The sequence below is a fragment of the Heptranchias perlo genome, chromosome 2 (genome assembly GCF_035084215.1).
Source record: "Heptranchias perlo isolate sHepPer1 chromosome 2, sHepPer1.hap1, whole genome shotgun sequence".
Classification (NCBI taxonomy): domain Eukaryota; kingdom Metazoa; phylum Chordata; class Chondrichthyes; order Hexanchiformes; family Hexanchidae; genus Heptranchias; species Heptranchias perlo.
This window is the reverse complement of record NC_090326.1, coordinates 122,770,854-122,787,844: the sequence shown is the minus strand read 5'-3', so window position 1 is coordinate 122,787,844 and position 16,991 is coordinate 122,770,854. Positions and strand designations below refer to the sequence as shown.

Genomic DNA, 16,991 nt, shown 5'->3' with positions numbered 1-16,991 from the left:
CCTTGCCATCCTTAATAAAGTGTGGTGCCCAGAATTGTACACCGTATTAACCGCTTTATCAACTTGCCCTGCCACCTTCAAAGATTTGTGCATATGCACCCCCAGATCCCTCTGCGCTTGCACCCCCCTCGAAATAGTACCATTTACTGCCTCTCCATGTTGTTCCTCCCAAAGTGCATCACTTCACACTGATCCACATTAAATTGCATCTGTTATGTGTCTGCCCATTTCACCAGTCTGTTTACGTCCTCCTGAAGTCTGCTACTATCCTCCTCACTATTTACTACGTTACCAAGTTTTGTATCATCTGCAAACTTCGAAATTGTACTCCCTATTTCCAAATCAGTGTCATTTATATATAACAAGAAAAGCAATGGTCCTGATATCAACCCCTGGGGGACCCTACTGCATATTTCTCTTCCGTCAGGAAAAACATCCGTTCACCACTACTCTCTGCTTCCTATTCCTTAGCCAATTACGTACCCAAGTTACCACGGTCACTTTAATACCGTGTGCTTCTATTTTCCAAACATGTCTGTTATGTGATACTTTATCAAATGTCTTTTGAAAGTCCATATATACAACATCTACTGCACTACCTTCATCAACCCTCTCTGTTACTTCATCAAAGAACTCAATCAGGTTAGTCAGACATGATTTGTCTTTAAAAACCAATGCTGGCTGTCCCTTATTAACCCATGCTTCTTCAAGTGAGAATTAATTTTGTCCCTGACAATAGTCTCTAGTACTTTTCCCACCACTGACATTAGACTGACTGGCCTGTAGTTACCTGGTTTATCCCTCTCCCCTTTCTTGAACAGGGGTGTAACATTTGCAACCCTCCAGTCCTCTGTCACCACTCCCATATCCAAGAAGGATTGAAAGATTGTGATCAGAGCTTCTGCTATTTCCATCCAAGCATCCCGCAGCAACCTAGGATGCAACCCATCTGGACTGGGTGACTTATTGGGCTCTATTTTAGCACCCGCTATCGGGTGCGTTCCTGGCAGGGGGGGGGGGGCTCCAAAAATCGGGGAATCCCGGAGCGGGTTGGGAGCCCAGCTCCAACCCGCCCACTTCTGGGTTCCCCACAGACGCGCCAACTCCCGCAGGCAATTAAAGCCAGTGGAGTGCCACTTGAGAGTATTTACTTAGGTATTTCAGGTCATTAACAGACCTGATTAAGGGAATATGTCAGGAGGGGTGGGATTTTAGAGACAACTGGGACTGTTTCCCATACTGGGGGAAACACTCCCAGTTGAAATGGACGTGTTGCAGCTATCAGCCTGTGGCAGCTGCAAAGGTCCATTTGACAGGTGGGAGAGGGAGACCCTCACTCATTGCAGGAGGCCACTCTGTCACTCCTGACAATCAAATTCACCAACTTGCACACTTACCCCGGGGTCCAGAGACATGTACCTACCTTGCGGACCCCCTCAGATGTACATGGGGGCCGCGTAGCTGCAGTCATGACCTCCTCGGAGGGCGAACAGCATCACCAGCCTCGCCGGCCACGCCGTCCACCTCTGACACGTGGAGCTCCACAACAGAGTGCTGTGACACATCCACCTGCACAGCAGGAGGGAGGGCAACCGCAGAGAGAGATGCGTCGCAGAGGGCACTACCCTCGCCACAGGGTCCACAGACCGAGGCTCAGCTTCCTGGACCTCTCTGAGCAGCAGTGCACACGGAGGCTCAGAGTCACTCGACATGTAGTCGTGGACATCTGCAGCCTCCTTCATGCCGAGCTGCTCCTGGTTGGCCCGAGCACCATCTTCTTACCTGTCGCTGTCAAAGTCACCACTGCCCTCAACAACTTCTCCTCCGCAACCTTCCAGGGTGCCACCGGGGACATCGCCGACGTCTCTCAGTCGTCTGCACAAAAGAGCCCTGCAAATACACCTACACCCACTTTGCAGTGACACAATGGGTGGCATCAGATGTGGGTCTTCATTGTGATCCTCAGGAAAGGGCATTATTGCACAAACCAGACAAGATTCGCAAAGATGTGGCAGTAGTGGTGCCAATATAATATGTAATGTGAGTTGTTCAGAAATTCAATATAAGTAAAAACCATGACAAACCCTCAAACACCCTTGTGCATCCCCTTAATGCTCACGGCACGTTTGCCTTACGCTGCCTACTGCACATATGTGATGCATGCCCTGTGGCTGCAGCACAGGTAGTGGCAGGTTGAGTGAGGCTGACCGTGAAAGAGATGCATGAGAGGGTGAGTATGAGATAGAGTCATGAGATTGTATGAGGATTGGGTTGAGTGGTAGTGGCGGGATGAGTACTGGCGAGGTGAGTAAGTGCAGGTAAGATGAGGATCAGGTTTGAGTGGGTGTGAGGGGTGATGTGACAGAGTAGTGTTGGCAGTGCAGAAGGAGATGTGGGGTGGGGGCGGTGATGTGGCAGATGGAGTGTAGGGGAATGAATAAGTGTACTCACTTTGGCTGACCTACTGAGGTCATTGGAGCGCCTCCTGCACTGTATGCAGGTGGGCGATATGTTGGTGGTGCAGGTGACCTCCTCTGCCACCTCGAGCCAGGCCTTCCTGGTGGCAGAGGCAGGCCGCTTCCTCCCGCCCACCGGGGGGAAGATCTCTGTCCTCCCCCTCCTCCTCACCCCATCTAATGATACCTGGAGTGAGGCATCATTAAACAGGGAGCAGCCTTCCCTCTGGGCTGCTCCATGCTGTAATTTTTGCTATTTGTTGCAGCATCTGTCAGTGGAGGACCGCCCCTTTAATAGAGCTCCTCCAGCTGACAGAGCTTACTGCACATGCGCAGTCCGCCCGACGCGCAGATCAGCAGTGGGGAACCCGGAAGACCAGGTAAGTGGATCCAATTAGGCTGCGATCGCGCAGGGGGGCAGACTGATTTTGCCGGGCGCGTTACCCACGCGCCCAATAGCCCCCCCCGCTGCGAACCCACAGCCCTGGTAACATCAAGCCCATTAACTTTGAGTGATGCCTACCTATTTAGCACCTCCGTTCTATTTTTATCCGATCCAATATCTTTACTCCCTCCTCCTCTATTGCGACATTAACTTCATCCCCTTTTTTTTGGAAGACGGATGCAAAGTACTCATTGAGTACCTCGGTCATGCCCTCTGCCTCCACAAGAAGATTTTCTTTTTGGTCCCTAATCAGCCCCACCATTCCTTTAACTATCCTTTTACTTTTTATATGTTAATAAAAGATTTTCTCATACGCTCTCTTTGCCCTTCTTATGTCCTTTTTCAATTTTCCATTTCCCCCTGCACTGTAGTCTGCCTTGTTTTCTACTGTATTCTGTACCTGACATTTGTCATAAACCTTTTTCTGTTTTACTTTAACCTCTATTTCCTTTGTCACCCAGGAGGGTGCCGTCCTCATTATGGGGATATGCTTAGTTTGTACCCGATCTGTCTCCACCTTGAAGGCCTGCCAGTGCTCATTTGCTGTTTTGCTGGCCAATCTTTGTTTTCAGTCCACCTGTGCTAGATCCCTTCTCAAATCACTGAAATTTGCTCTCTTCCAGTTGGGTATTTTCACCATTGATTTTTCTTCGTTCCTTTCCATAACTACTTTAAACCTGATTATATTATGATCACTATTACCCAGATGTTCTCCCACTGAAACACAATCCACTTGCCCTACTTCATTCCCCAGAACCAGCACAGCTTCCTAGATGCTGAGAGGTTGTTTCCCCTGGCTGGAGAGTCTAGAACTAGAGGGTATAGTCGCAGGACAAGGGATTGGTCATTTAAGACTGAGATGAGGAGAATTTCTTTACTCAGAGGGTAGTGAATCTTTGGAATTCTCTACCCCAGAGGGCTGTGGATGCTGAGTTGTTGAGTATACTCAAGGCTGAGATAGATAAAGTTTTGGGCTCTAGGGGAATCAAGGGATATGGGGATTGGGCAGGAAAGTGGAGTTGAGGTTGAAGATCAGCGATGATCTTACTGAATGGCGGAGCAGGCTCGAGGTTCCATGTGGCCTTCTCCTGCTCCTATTTCTTATGTTCTTATGTTCCTTCCTCGTTGGGCTAGAAACATACTATTTAAGAAATTCGTCCCTCCTACCAATGCTAATAAGCTCTCTGGCATTTGCAGGGAGCACAGGGCAGTGCATTAGTGCTGGGCTGACAGAAATCTGGCATTGCATCAGCTTTTAAAAGACTGCTGCACACCATCAAAGGGGAAGATAGCTGCACTAACTACTGGAGAAAAAAATGGCTGAAACTGAAATGATGCCTTGGAGGTCAGAAAGTGCAGCAAAAGTAGGATCTTTGCAATTGAAGGGCACCTTACACTGGGCAGCCCGAGTTAGAATCTATCCCACTCATTGGTGAATAGCATGCCTGACTCAACTAGAACTTTTAACCTGGTACATCCTCAGGGAATCAGCATGCAGAGTATAGAGACAACCTATCAGCTTTTGCACCCATGCTTTTTTAGTAAAGCTTCAGGATAGGCTGAACGAGACTGTTAGCAATCTCAGCATCCTTTTCAACCCCAAGCTGAGCCTCTGGCTCCATATAGTTTCCATCATAAAGGCCACCTGAATCCAGCTCCATAACATTGTCTGCCTCCACCCTTGCCTCAGCCCCTGAAACCTTCATCCATGTCTTTGTCAGCCCCAGACTCGATTATTCCAATGCTCTCCTGGCTGGCCTCCCATTCTCCACTCTCCATAAATTTCAGCTCATCCAATACTCTGCTGCCTATATCCTATCCCGCTCATCCATCACTCCTGTCCTTGCTGACCTACATTGGCTCCCTGTCCCCCATTGTCTCAAATTTCATATTCTCATCCTTGTGATTAAATCTCTGAAATCTTGCCCCTCCCTACCTCTGTAACCTCCTCCAGCCCTGCATCCTCCCACCACCCCCGAACTGTGTTTCTCTGCCTTTGGCCTCTTGTGTATCCTCCCTCCCTTTGCCCCATCATTGGCGGCCATGCCTTTAGCTGTCCAGGCTCCATGCTCTGGAATTCTCTCCCTAAACCCCTCTGTCTCTCCACCTCCCACTCCTCCTTTAAGGCCCTTAATTAAAGCCCACCTCTTTGAACAAACATCCGCCTTCTTTGTCTCGACATCCCATTTTTGCTGATCGTGCTTCTATGCAGTGCCTTGTGGTGTTTTTGTATGTTGAAGGCGCTATATAAATGGAAGTTGTTGTCATGTGGCACTGGAATAGCTTGCATTGTCACACACAAATCGTGTAGGTTGTACCTCGAACCAAACTGCCACCAGAACAACATGCATGCAGCATTGTAATGGGCTCACACTGGAGCGATGTAGACTGGGCACAGAGGTGACAGTCTCACTGCTGTTCTAAATTTTAACATCCGGACATGTTATGTGTGCTTTCAGGCGAAAGCAGCACATAACCATTAGGAGAAAACTTGGACTGGAAGGGATCTTCCAACTTGAAGCACCTATCCAGATTCAAGGAAAAGCCATTGGTAATATTTGGCCCAAAAGGGGATGGACTGTTTGACAGTGTGAGACCACCACTCAGCAAGCACTCTTGTTTTATTAATCTCATTGTTACATTTACTCACAAACAGGCATACTTTGCACAACAGTACCGTGGCACACATTAGGAGAGATTTTCCTAGACTTGCGCCCAGCCGCACTGGATCACCTGGGCACAGTGAATATTGGAAAATCGGACACCTGGAAAAAAGAACCCACCCAATTTTTCTCCATTTAAATTAAAGGAGAAAAATCTGGCTGGTTCCTTTGTAGGCATATGCTGTAACTCTCCCGATTTTACAATATTCGTTGCGCACAGGCCCAGGAAAACCTCCCCGCGTATATTGACAATTTACTTCTATTATAAGGCAGTTCTCGCCTGACACCATGGAAACACATTTACCTTTTCTCTTTCAATAGAGGTTTCTATGGGGAGGAATGATTCAATGGAACTTAGCACTTCATAACATGCTGCATCATACAGTGCGGTTGCTGACATGGATACATACATCTCCGGGAATTTAGATAGTGAATTTGAGGTGGGAGTACCAGGCGAACAATAAATCACAAGTGAGGAAGAACAAGCAGAGATTGCTGAGGAGGAACAGTAAGCAGCTGGCTGTAATGCCAGCCCTGGGCATTCCCCAGCTGGATGGACCAGGGATTGGTACCCCACTGGACGTGCCTTCAGAAGGGATGAGAAAAAAGGCTTTCATGATGTCTTTTGAAAATGTGTAGAGCTCGTTGTAAGTAGTTGTCGGAGAATCCATAGCAATACACCTCTGACGTCTCTGCGCACAACTGGAGTGCACTTTGGAGCACTTAGCAAATTCGTGGACATCTGCAGGGAAGCCCCAGAGGGCCAAAGTCCCAACAGTGGAATGTTTGCTCACAAATACCAAAGTTGTGCTCGAGATTAATTCTGGTTGAAGCAGGTGCTTTGTATTTCTACTCAGCAGCTGTTCTGGGGGTTGCTAGGGCTGAAGGTGGCAGTCCTGATCTCATAGCAGCCATCCATCTCATTTCCCTTTGCCTCCAAATAATTTGGGTATGCTGGATGATTGCTCAAATGGAACCTTGTAAAATTGGGGCTATGCCCTATGCGCTGTTGGAATGATGGAATAGCTTATTGCAAAAATCTTCATAGATGCTGCTGCTTTTTTGGTCCACCGGGAAAGAATACTGTTTTATCTAGTTTCCCAGGTCAAGGAAAATGTACTCATTTGATAGGAGAATTTGAGTTTCAAGATTGGGATTTTGAAGCCCATCAATTAAGAATCTATTCTTATTGTGTTGCAAGCAGCTCCCTTTATCCTGCTCTATTTAACAATATTGTTTTCTCTATTTTAAACAGATTGCTACAGAGGCAGTTGAAAACATTCGAACAGTTGTAGCTCTAACACGAGAAAGAAGGTTTGAACAAATGTATGAAGAAAGCTTGAAAGTTCCTTGCAGGTAATGGCAGTCATACTTCTTCAGTTGATCGTGTAATGGTGGCTTCTGTTTAACAGGTGGAAAGACCATGATTAGAACTGAATAAGTCAAATTCTATTTGTATCAGAAAGAATTCATGATTGTTACCAGTGTTTTGGCAATCACATTCTGCAATTCCACCCATTTATAATTTGAACCATTGTGCAGGCCGGACGAGTACTATTTCCACTGTTGATTCAAGGACCTGGATTTCTGTCCTACTGCCGGATAAGGGGTGGGGCAGGGATAGGGTGGTAGGCCTCCCTACCCTATTTTCTGCTACCATATGCCCAATTTCCAGCCTAAGGTATCCTGGCCACACGAAAGCTATGAGTGGACAAGCAGTAAATGGTTGCTTGTGAATTAGGTATGCAAGTTGTGAAAATCTGCATTAAAATGTGGAACATGCATTGAATTTGATGTATATATTCTTGCTATTTGAATTCTTTAATAATGTTTTGAGAGGGTAAATAATGAGAGATTGTTTCCACTGGTTGGCGAATCAGTCACAAAGGGCCATAAATTCAAGATTATTACTAGAAGAACGAAGAGGGAAGTTAGAAGACATTTCTCACACAGGGTTATTAGGCCATGGATTCTTTACCATAAATGGCTATTGAGGCATCGATTATAACATAATTTAAAGTGGAATTGGATAAGGAAGAATATAAAAGGACCAAGTGGATACAGTAGTGTAATGGTTATGTTACTGGACTAGTAATCCAGAGGTGGGGGCACAGTGGTATTCAGTCGGTTTGGGGAGAGTGGGGGGAGTGACCATGGGAATCCTCAACATTGATTTACTGACTGGTTGGGCACTGGGCAGGACTTCTGCGACTTTGTGTCAAATTGACATTGGGGTTCTAATTGTGTTAGAGGACCCTGATTTGCATGCATCATGAGGCCCCTGCCTGCCTCTAGTGGACGCCTTTGCCAACTAAAGAAACTGCAGTTAGAATGGCAGTTGACGGAGACAATGGGAATGGAACGATAATCCGTTAAAATTGTCCCTACAGTGTCTTTCCAACAATGTTCACCTGAGGAAGGAGGAAGCCTCCGAAAGCTTGTGAATTTAAAATAAAATTGCTGGACTATAACTTGGTGTTGTAAAATTGTTTACAATTGTCAACTCCAGTCCATCACCGGCATCTCCACATCATGTCTTGTACTAGACAGCAGAATTGTCATGCATTTTCTCCTTTATTTTTTCAAAGGAATGCAGAAAAGAAGGCTCACATTTATGGACTCACTTTTGCACTTTCACAAGCAATTGTATTCTTTGCTTATGCTGCATGTTTTCGATTTGGGGCCTGGCTGGTGACACATAAATATATGGTGTTCCAGGATGTTTTCCTGTAAGTATAAATAATTGTTGTGAACATTCAGAATGCCGCAAAACAATACTTTTCAATAAGGCAATTAGAGCAAGTCATTGTTTATGTACTGCTTGAACTGTGTAAAATACTTTAAATGCAACCAGAGTAATCCTAGACCCCATGCACCCATGGACAGTACATAGTGAGAAACTCAACCTGCTTCTACATCTCATCTGACCTCCTTCAGTTTCTTCCCATGTTGTTTCTTTGAAGCATATAATGTGTCTCTATTGATATTTACATGTTATGCAGTGAATTTATAGGCGCAGTTCCCCCAGGCAATTAAGGCAGAAAATGTTGGAAACACTCAGCAACTCAGACAGCATCTGTGGAGAGAACAGACAAGTTAATGTTTCGGGCGTAAACTCTTCAATAAGATTAAGATATAATGGTGAATCTATATAAAACCTTAGTAAGACCAGAATTCAAGTATTGTGTGCAGTTATCGATTTCACATTATAGGAAAGATGTTGAGATAACTGAGAGGGTATAGTGCAGATTCACTAGAGTGCTGCTGGTTTTAAGGGAATACAAATACAAAGAAAGCATGGAAAAATTGGGGCTGTTTTTATTAGAGCAGAGGAGACCGTGAGGTGATTTGATAGAGGTGTTTAAAATTATGAAGGAATGGACAGGGTAGATAGAAACAGACTATTTCTGATGGCTGAGGGGTCTAGAACAAGAGGACAAAGATCTAAGATTGAATGTAAGATATTTAGGACGGAGAGCAGGAGAAATGGTTGTGAGGCTGTGGAATGTATTACCAGAGTTCGTGATTGAAGCAGAGACCATGTGAAAATTTAAGAATAAGTTATATGGATGGTTGAAGGAAAGGATAATAAAGGGATATGGAGACAGCGTGAGCATATGGAATTATGACTAATGCTAATGTGGAGGATTAACACCAAAATAGACTGCTTGGGCTGAACGGCCTGTTTCCGTGTTGTAATTTCAATATAATGCAATTCTATGAATGTTTCCAATATTTTCCATTTTTCTTTCCATCTTTCATTTCATTTCCTCTGAATGATTGTCTATCCTTCGGTCTGTTTTCTATATTTTTCCTTTCTTACATGGTCTTGTGCTTTTCCCATCTACATCTCCTGTTTGTTTCCATCTCTCTCCCTGTCTGATGGAGTGGTGGGCACTGTGTTGGAACATCACAGAGAGGACACACTCAGGTTCTCTTTCCCCCACTGTCAGTTTATGAGGCGAGCACAGGGAAAGGTGTACTCGGGCAGCTGTGATGTACTTCCTAGTGACTTTTTTTTATTCGTTCATGGGATGTGAGCATCGCTGGCAAGGCCAGCATTTATTGCCCATCCCTAATTGCCCTTGAGAAGGTGGTGGTGAGCCGCTTTCTTGAACCGCTGCAGTCCGTGTGGTGAAGGTTCTCCCACAGTGCTGTTAGGTAGGGAGTTCCAAGATTTTGACCCAGCGACAATGAAGGAACGGAGATATATTTCCAAGTCGGGATGGTGTGTGACTTGGAGGGAAATGTGCAGGTGGTGTTGTTCCCAGGTACCTGCTGCCCTTGTCCTTCTCGGTGGGCGGGTTTGGGAGGTGCTGTTGAAGGAGCCTTGGCGAGTTGCTGCAGTGCATCCTGTAGACTGCCAAAGAAAGTCATTGGTGGGGATGTGGAAGCAGGATGCTGTTCTGCTGTTTCTGTACACCAGTATGATTAGCACCTTTCTGCTTGTATTTAAGTTCATATCAAGTAGCCCTTTGTTGCCTATGCCACCTATAAATTGCATTTTTTAAAGAAAGATGACTATACAGTTTTATTAAAGGTTTTCCAAATAAAGTTTTTTCCAATATATTGACGTCTGATATGTATTAAGATAAGAACGTAAGAACATAAGAAATAGGAGCAGGAATAGGCCATACGGCCTGCTCCGCCATCCAATCAGATCATGGCTGATCTTTGACTTCAACTCCGCTTTCCCGCCCGATCCCCATATCCCTTGATTACCCTAGAGTCCAAAAATCTATCGATCTCAGCCCTGAATATACTCGACGACTGAGCATCCACAGCCCCCTGTGGTAGAAAATTCCAAAGATTCACAACCCTCTGAGTGAAGAAATTTCTCCTCATCTCAGTCCTAAATGGCCGACCCCTTATCCTGAAACTGTGTCCCCTATTATTGATTCTCCAGCCAGGAGAAATAGCCTCTCAGCATCTACCCTGTCAAGCCCTCTTAGAATATTATATGTTTCAATGAGATCACCTCTCATTCTTCTAAACTCCAGAGAATATAAGCCCATTCTACTCAATCTCTCCTCATAGGACAACCCTCTTATCACAGGAATCAATCTAATGAACCTTCATTGCACCAAGTATATCCTTCCTTAGGTAAGGAGACCAAAAACTGTACACAGTACTCCAGGTGTAGTCTCACCAAAGCCCTGTACAATTGCAGCAAGACTTCCTTACTTTTGTACTCCAACCCCCTTGCCATAAAGACCAATGTATCATTTGCCTTCCTAATTGCTTGCTGTACCTGGCATGTTAACTTTCTGTGTTTCATGTAAAAGGACACCAAATCCCTTGAACACCAACATTTAATAGTCTCTCGCCATTGAAAAATATTTTGTTTTTCTATTCTTCCTACCAAAGTGAATAACCTCACATTTCCCCACATTATACATCATCTGCCATTCTTGCACTTAATCTGTCTATATCTCTTTGCAGACTCTTTGTGTCCTCCTCACAGCTTACTTTCCAGCAAACCTGGATACATTACACTCTGTCCCTTCATCTAATCACATATATAGATTATAAATAGCTGAGTCCCAACACTGATCCTTGCGGCACCCCACTAGTTACAGCCTGCCAACCTAAAAATGACCCGTTTATTCCTACTCTCTGTTTTCTGTCCCTTAACTAATCCTTTATTCATGCTAATATGTTACCCACAATCCCATGAGCCCTAATCTTGTGTAACAGCCTTTTGTGTGGCACCTTATCGAATGCCTTTTGAAAATTCAAATATACAACATTCACTGGTTCCCCTTTATCTACCCTGCTAGTGACATCCTCAAAAAAACTCTAATAGATTTGTCAAACACGATTTCCCTTTCATAAAACCATGTTGATTATATTATGATTTTCTAAGTGCCCTGTTACCACTTCCTTAATAATAGATTCTAGCATTTTCCTGACTACTGATGTCAGGCTAACTGGCCTGTAATCCCCTGTTTTCTCTCTCCCTCCTTTCTTGAATAGCGGTGTTACATTTGCTACCTTCCAATCCACTGGGACCGTTCTAGAGTCTAGGGAATTTTGGAAGATCACAACCAATGGATCCACTATCTCTGCAGCCACCTCTTTTGGAACCCTAGGATGTAGGCCATCAGGTCCAGGGAATTTGTCGACTTTTAGTTCCGTTAATTTCTCCAGTACTTTTTCTTTACTAATATTAATTGCTTTAAGTTCCTCACCCTCATTAGACCCTTGGTTTCCCACTATTTCTGGTATGGTTTTTGTAAATTCTATTGTGAAGACAGATACAAAATATTTGTTTAACGTCTCTGCCATTTCCTTATTCCCCATTATAATTTCTCCTGTCTCAGCCTCTAAGGGACCCATGTTTAATTTTGCTAATCTCTTCCTTTTTACATACTTGTAGAAGCTCTTACAGTCTGTTTTCATATTTCTTGCTAGTTTTCCCTCATTCTATTTTCTCTATATTATGGAGAATTATGAAGCAATAAGCTGTTTATGTACTGTATGAGGATTTTGATAAATTCTTTTTTGGATTATCATCAATGTGAACATCACTAACATGTTAGTAAAGGTAAAACTGTGCATTGCTTAATCTGATTTGTGTCTATTCCAGTGTATTCTCAGCAATTGTATTTGGAGCTATGGCTTTGGGACAGACCAGCTCATTTGCACCTGACTATGCAAAGGCCAAGATGTCAGCAGCCCAGGTCTGCATGCTGCTTGAGCAAGTGCCATCTATAGACAGCTATAGTGACGCTGGTGATGTTCCTGTAAGTACTTCACTGTCCAATAAAGTAGAAAATTAGGAAATGAAACTTTATGAAATGCTATAATCTCAGGTTACTCAGAAGCACCTGCCCACCAAACAGTTGGCACAAAATTATGAAACAAACATTCATCTGTTTTGGATAAAAATGCCAGAAATGTTTGCTAGATTCCTGTAAACTGGACAGATATGGAACAAGAATTAGGGGGAAATGTTTATTTTGCAGAAGGGCAATAAAGGAAGGCTAATAATGCATTTATTTAGTTTAATATGGTCAAATTATTTTTGCAAAGTAGACTTTATTTTGATCATTTATTAGAAATGAACATTCAGAAATATTAACTTTGGGTTCAGTAGCTCTAAGATTTAGATTCTCCATATCTGAATCCCAATGTCTAGTATTAATACTGAAAGCATAAGTGGATAGCAACCGTCCCTAGACCGCAAAGGAACAGGTGAGTAATCCCATCAGCATCAGGGATTAGGCATAAAAGGGACCATTTTACAATTCCAGCATAAAAGCTGCCGGGAGAGCACCACATGAGCTGCTGCTCACGATGGAACTGTGGGTAGCTGAGCGTGCAGGATATTGCAAGTCCAGCTTATGAATATCATTGACATAGGTTCCCTGCACCCCTGATGCCTTGCACAGAAAGTGGCACTTCCCTGCTTTTGGATGTGGGTGATTTCCCCTTCAAGAAGAATGTTTGAAGGCATTCTGTGCCATAAAATGGAATGCAAACCAGGTGACAAAAAGCATTCCTTAATGGAGGTGAGAACAGATAATAGCAATGAAATACCGACTACATGAGTCTTCCACTGCTTCTCTAGGTATTCACCTGTAAGTAAGCGAACACTTGCAAAAGAAAGAAGGCGGTATGAAATGTACAGTAGTACGTTCTGCGCATTGCTGTTAAGGTGCTACGGTGCAGGTGTTGTGCAATGGCAATGGGCCCCAACAACATCCCGGCTGTAGTGCTGAAAACGTGTGCTCCAGAACTAGCCGCGCCTCTAGCCAAACTGTTCCAGTACAGCTACAACACTGGCATCTACCCGACAATGTGGAAAATTGCCCTGGTATGTCCTGTCCACAAAAAGCAGGACAAATCCAATCCGGCCAATTACCACCCCATCAGTCTACTCTCAATCATCAGCAAAGTGATGGACAGTGTGTCGACAGTGCTATCAAGTAGCACTTACTCACCAATAACCTGCTCACCGATGCTCAGTTTGGGTTCCGCCAGGATCACTCGGCTCCCGACCTCATTACAGCCTTGGTCCAAACATGGACAAAAGAGCTGAATTCCAGACGTGAGGTGAGAGTGACTGCCCTTGACATCAAGGCAGCATTTGACCGAGTGTGGCACCAAGGAGCCCTAGTAAAATTGAAGCCAATGGGAATCGGGGAAAACTCTCCAGTGGCTGGAGTCATACCTAGCACAAAGGAAGATGGTAGTGGTTGTTGGAGGCCAATCATCTCAGCCCCAGGACATTGCTGCAGGAGTTCCTCTGGGCAGTGTCCTAGGTCCAACCATCTTGAGCGGCTTCATCAACGACCTTCCCTCCATCATAAGGTCAGAAATGGGGATGTTCGCTGATGATTGCACAGTGTTCAGTTCCATTCGCAACCCCTCAGATAATGAAGCAGTCCGAGCCCGCATGCATCAAGACCTGGACAACATCCAGGCTTGGGCTGATAAGTGGCAAGTAATATTCGTGCCAGACAAGTGCCAGGCAATGACCATCTCCAACAAGAGAGAGTCTAACCACCTCCCCTTGACATTCAATGGCATTACCATCGCCGAATCCCCCACCATCAACATCCTGGGGGTCACCATTGACCAGAAACTTAACTGGACCAGCCACATTAAATACCATGGCTACGAGAGCAGGTCAGAGGCTGGGTATTCTGTGGCAAGTGACTCACCTCCTGACTCCCCAAAGCCTTTCCACCATCTACAAGGCACAAGTCAGGAGTGTGATGGAATACTCTCCACTTGCCTGGATGAGTGCAGCTCCAACAACACTCTAAGCTCGACACCATCCAGGACAAAGCAGCCCGCTTGATTGGCACCCCATCCACCACCCTAAACATTCACTCCCTTTACCACCAGCGCACCGTGGCTGCAGTGTGTACCATCCACAGGATGCACAGCAGCAACTCGCCAAGGCATCTTCGACAGCACCTCCCAAACCCATGACCTCTACTACCAAGAAGGACAAGGGCAGCAGGCACATGGGAACAACACCACTTGCACGTTCCCCTCCAAGTCACACACCATCCCGACTTGGAAATATATCACCGTTCCTTCATCATCGCTGGGTCAAAATCGTGGAACTCCCTTCCTAAGAGCACTGTGGGAGAACCTTCACCACACGGACTGCAGTGGTTCAAGAAGGCAGCTCACCACCACCTTCTCAACGGCAATTAGGGATGGGCAATAAATGCTGGCCTTGCCAGCGACACCCACATCCTATGAACGAATAAAAAAAAATGGCTGTGAGGGTAAGATAGCTGTAACTGGCAAACATGATTTTTACAGTACATCGTTACGAGGTAAGAATGCCTCTTGTAACCTGGCTGCCCTGGTGAGGTCAGTGAACTTCTTCCGGCATTGAGTAACATTTCAGGAGTTCCTTGACGTGGCACTCGCTGCCAAGGTGTCTCCTCCCGCTGGGCTTGCTACATGGCCTTTGTGGATTGCCTTTCATTGGGGCCAAAAAGCTTGGTTCTTCTTTACTGGATTACGGACACTTACACCTCAGTTGGAGTCTTTAAATTAATGCACTTGTTGCCATGAATAACTGCCAACCTTAGACATTGCAGGGACTTTTAGGTGCCATCCAGAAACTGTGGCTAAAGGCTGGGATCCAGCATTGCCAGAGGTTGGCTGAGATTGTGGCCATTTAGGTAGTGTTCTGCTGAATTTACAATGGGATTTTCAGGATCTTGATCTCTGGTGATGGATTATTGTTTGTTTGACCAGGTACGGTAGTGTCGTGGTTGTGTTACTGGACTAGTAATCTGAGAGGATTGGACTAAATCCAGAGAACACAAGTTCAAATCCCACCACTGCAAATTGAGAATTTGAATTCAGTTTAAAAAATCTGGAAATAAAAAGCCGATATCAGAAAAACTGAAGTAGTCAGATTGTCATTTAAAAAAAAACCCAACTGGTTCACTAACGTCCTTTCTGGCCATTTTGTGACTCCAGTTCCACATGGAATGTTAACTGCCCTCTGCAGCGGTATCAAAGAACTACCAGCGGTTGAAGAAGAGGGCCTACCGCCACTTTCGCAGGCAACTAGGAATAGGCAATAAATGCCGGACTTGCCAGCAACACCCACATCACGAGAATGAATAAAAAAACATGTCAACATAAGCAGCCCTTGGCCATAGGTCTTTGTAGATCAACCAAGGACAGCACTTGCAAAAATTTTCACAATTGACACAGAGGGCTAAAATTAGGTTCTGACATTTTATCACACAAATACAAGTGAAAATGTTATGATAAAATGCTATTCTCTAGCTGTACAGAATGTAAATTTTTGCCTCATCCATTCCTGTTTGTTTTCTAAGACTGTAAATAGAAACAACAACATTTGAAAAATGTATCTTTGCAAAAGTAATTCAGGATGTGTTTTGGTATTATCTAATCTTAAAATGGTATTAAATGTTATTGGTCTGATTTTTTTTAAGGTTGCATTTGATGGAATAGTCAAGTTTGAAGATGTTGTCTTTAACTATCCTACTCGCCCCGATGTGGCTGTGTTACAAGGTCTGACACTTACAATTGGGAAGGGACAAACCTTGGCTCTGGTGGGAAGTAGTGGCTGTGGGAAAAGCACCACTGTTCAGCTGCTGGAGAGGTACTATGACCCACTAAATGGAAAAGTGGTAAGTGATTTACTCCTTTTCAACATGATCAGCATTTTGATAACTGATGTTGTTTAACCCATATAATCATCTTCTATGTGTTTTGCAAACTGAAGGAAAGTTCAGATAATGGAAACTTTGGCCTAGATTGTCCTTAGAAATACCAGCAGTTTTGGAGCACTAAACGGAGTAAAATGGGGTAGTCGGACCTAACACTTCAAATTTACCCCGAAAAAATTGCATTGGAATTTTCTATCCCAGAATCCCCCATTCCCCTTTGACACCCACTGTTTGGTGCCCTGGAGGTTCTGTCACCACTTTTCCTGTCTTATTTAGTCAACTCTGCAGAAAGTATAGTTTTGAACTGGGGACTTGGATTTCCCAATGGGAATCCCTGTATTCCTATGCTTTGAAGAGGAGAAGAATGGGGATATGGAAGAGGTTAGATTGGAAGCACCTAGCGTGAGGCATCAGAGAAGATGTTTGTTCCCTACACACAGATACCCACTCACCAGGGCTTACAGACCGAGAAGGTCTTACTTAGAATTTTCTGCACTCTCTGCCTCTGAAGACTCTCCGTCCCCCCAGAGACAACTAAGGAGATATATCAGCTGCTGGGTGTAGGCCTGCTGTCCACTTCCACCAGGAGAACAGCATTGTCTGATCCAATCAAAGTAACCACTGTCTTGAATTTCTTTGAGACTGAATCCTCCCAGGCAGCATCTGGTGAACTTTAGCACATTAGTCAGGCAGCATCTCGTCATCATATAAAGAAAGCCACTGATGCTCTCTTTAAGTGGGCCATGTA

The 16,991-nt window shown here is 44.7% G+C and overlaps 2 protein-coding genes across 4 annotated transcripts in view; one reads left to right on the top strand and one right to left on the bottom strand.

The window, feature by feature from the left end:
- The window catches only part of abcb4 (ATP-binding cassette, sub-family B (MDR/TAP), member 4), a 124,624-nt gene that overhangs the window by 98,457 nt on the left and 9,176 nt on the right, over window positions 1–16,991 (top strand). For both annotated transcript variants that reach the window (XM_068006854.1, XM_068006863.1), the window contains 4 exons: window positions 6,820–6,920; window positions 8,153–8,293; window positions 12,154–12,310; window positions 16,007–16,204. In XM_068006854.1, the coding sequence (XP_067862955.1) occupies window positions 6,820–6,920; window positions 8,153–8,293; window positions 12,154–12,310; window positions 16,007–16,204 (597 nt within the window). The remainder of the gene's footprint in view (window positions 1–6,819; window positions 6,921–8,152; window positions 8,294–12,153; window positions 12,311–16,006; window positions 16,205–16,991) is intronic.
- crot (carnitine O-octanoyltransferase) overlaps window positions 8,201–16,991 on the bottom strand; it is a 92,945-nt gene continuing 84,154 nt past the window's right edge. The window contains exons 18-19 of one of the 2 annotated variants that reach the window (XR_010967332.1): window positions 8,556–8,640; window positions 8,201–8,291 (exon numbers count right to left, since the gene is read on the bottom strand). The gene's annotated coding sequence lies outside the window, so the exon portion shown is untranslated. Of the gene's footprint in view, window positions 8,292–8,555; window positions 8,641–16,991 lie in introns of those variants that run through there. The other variant, XR_010967334.1, reaches the window with a different exon arrangement.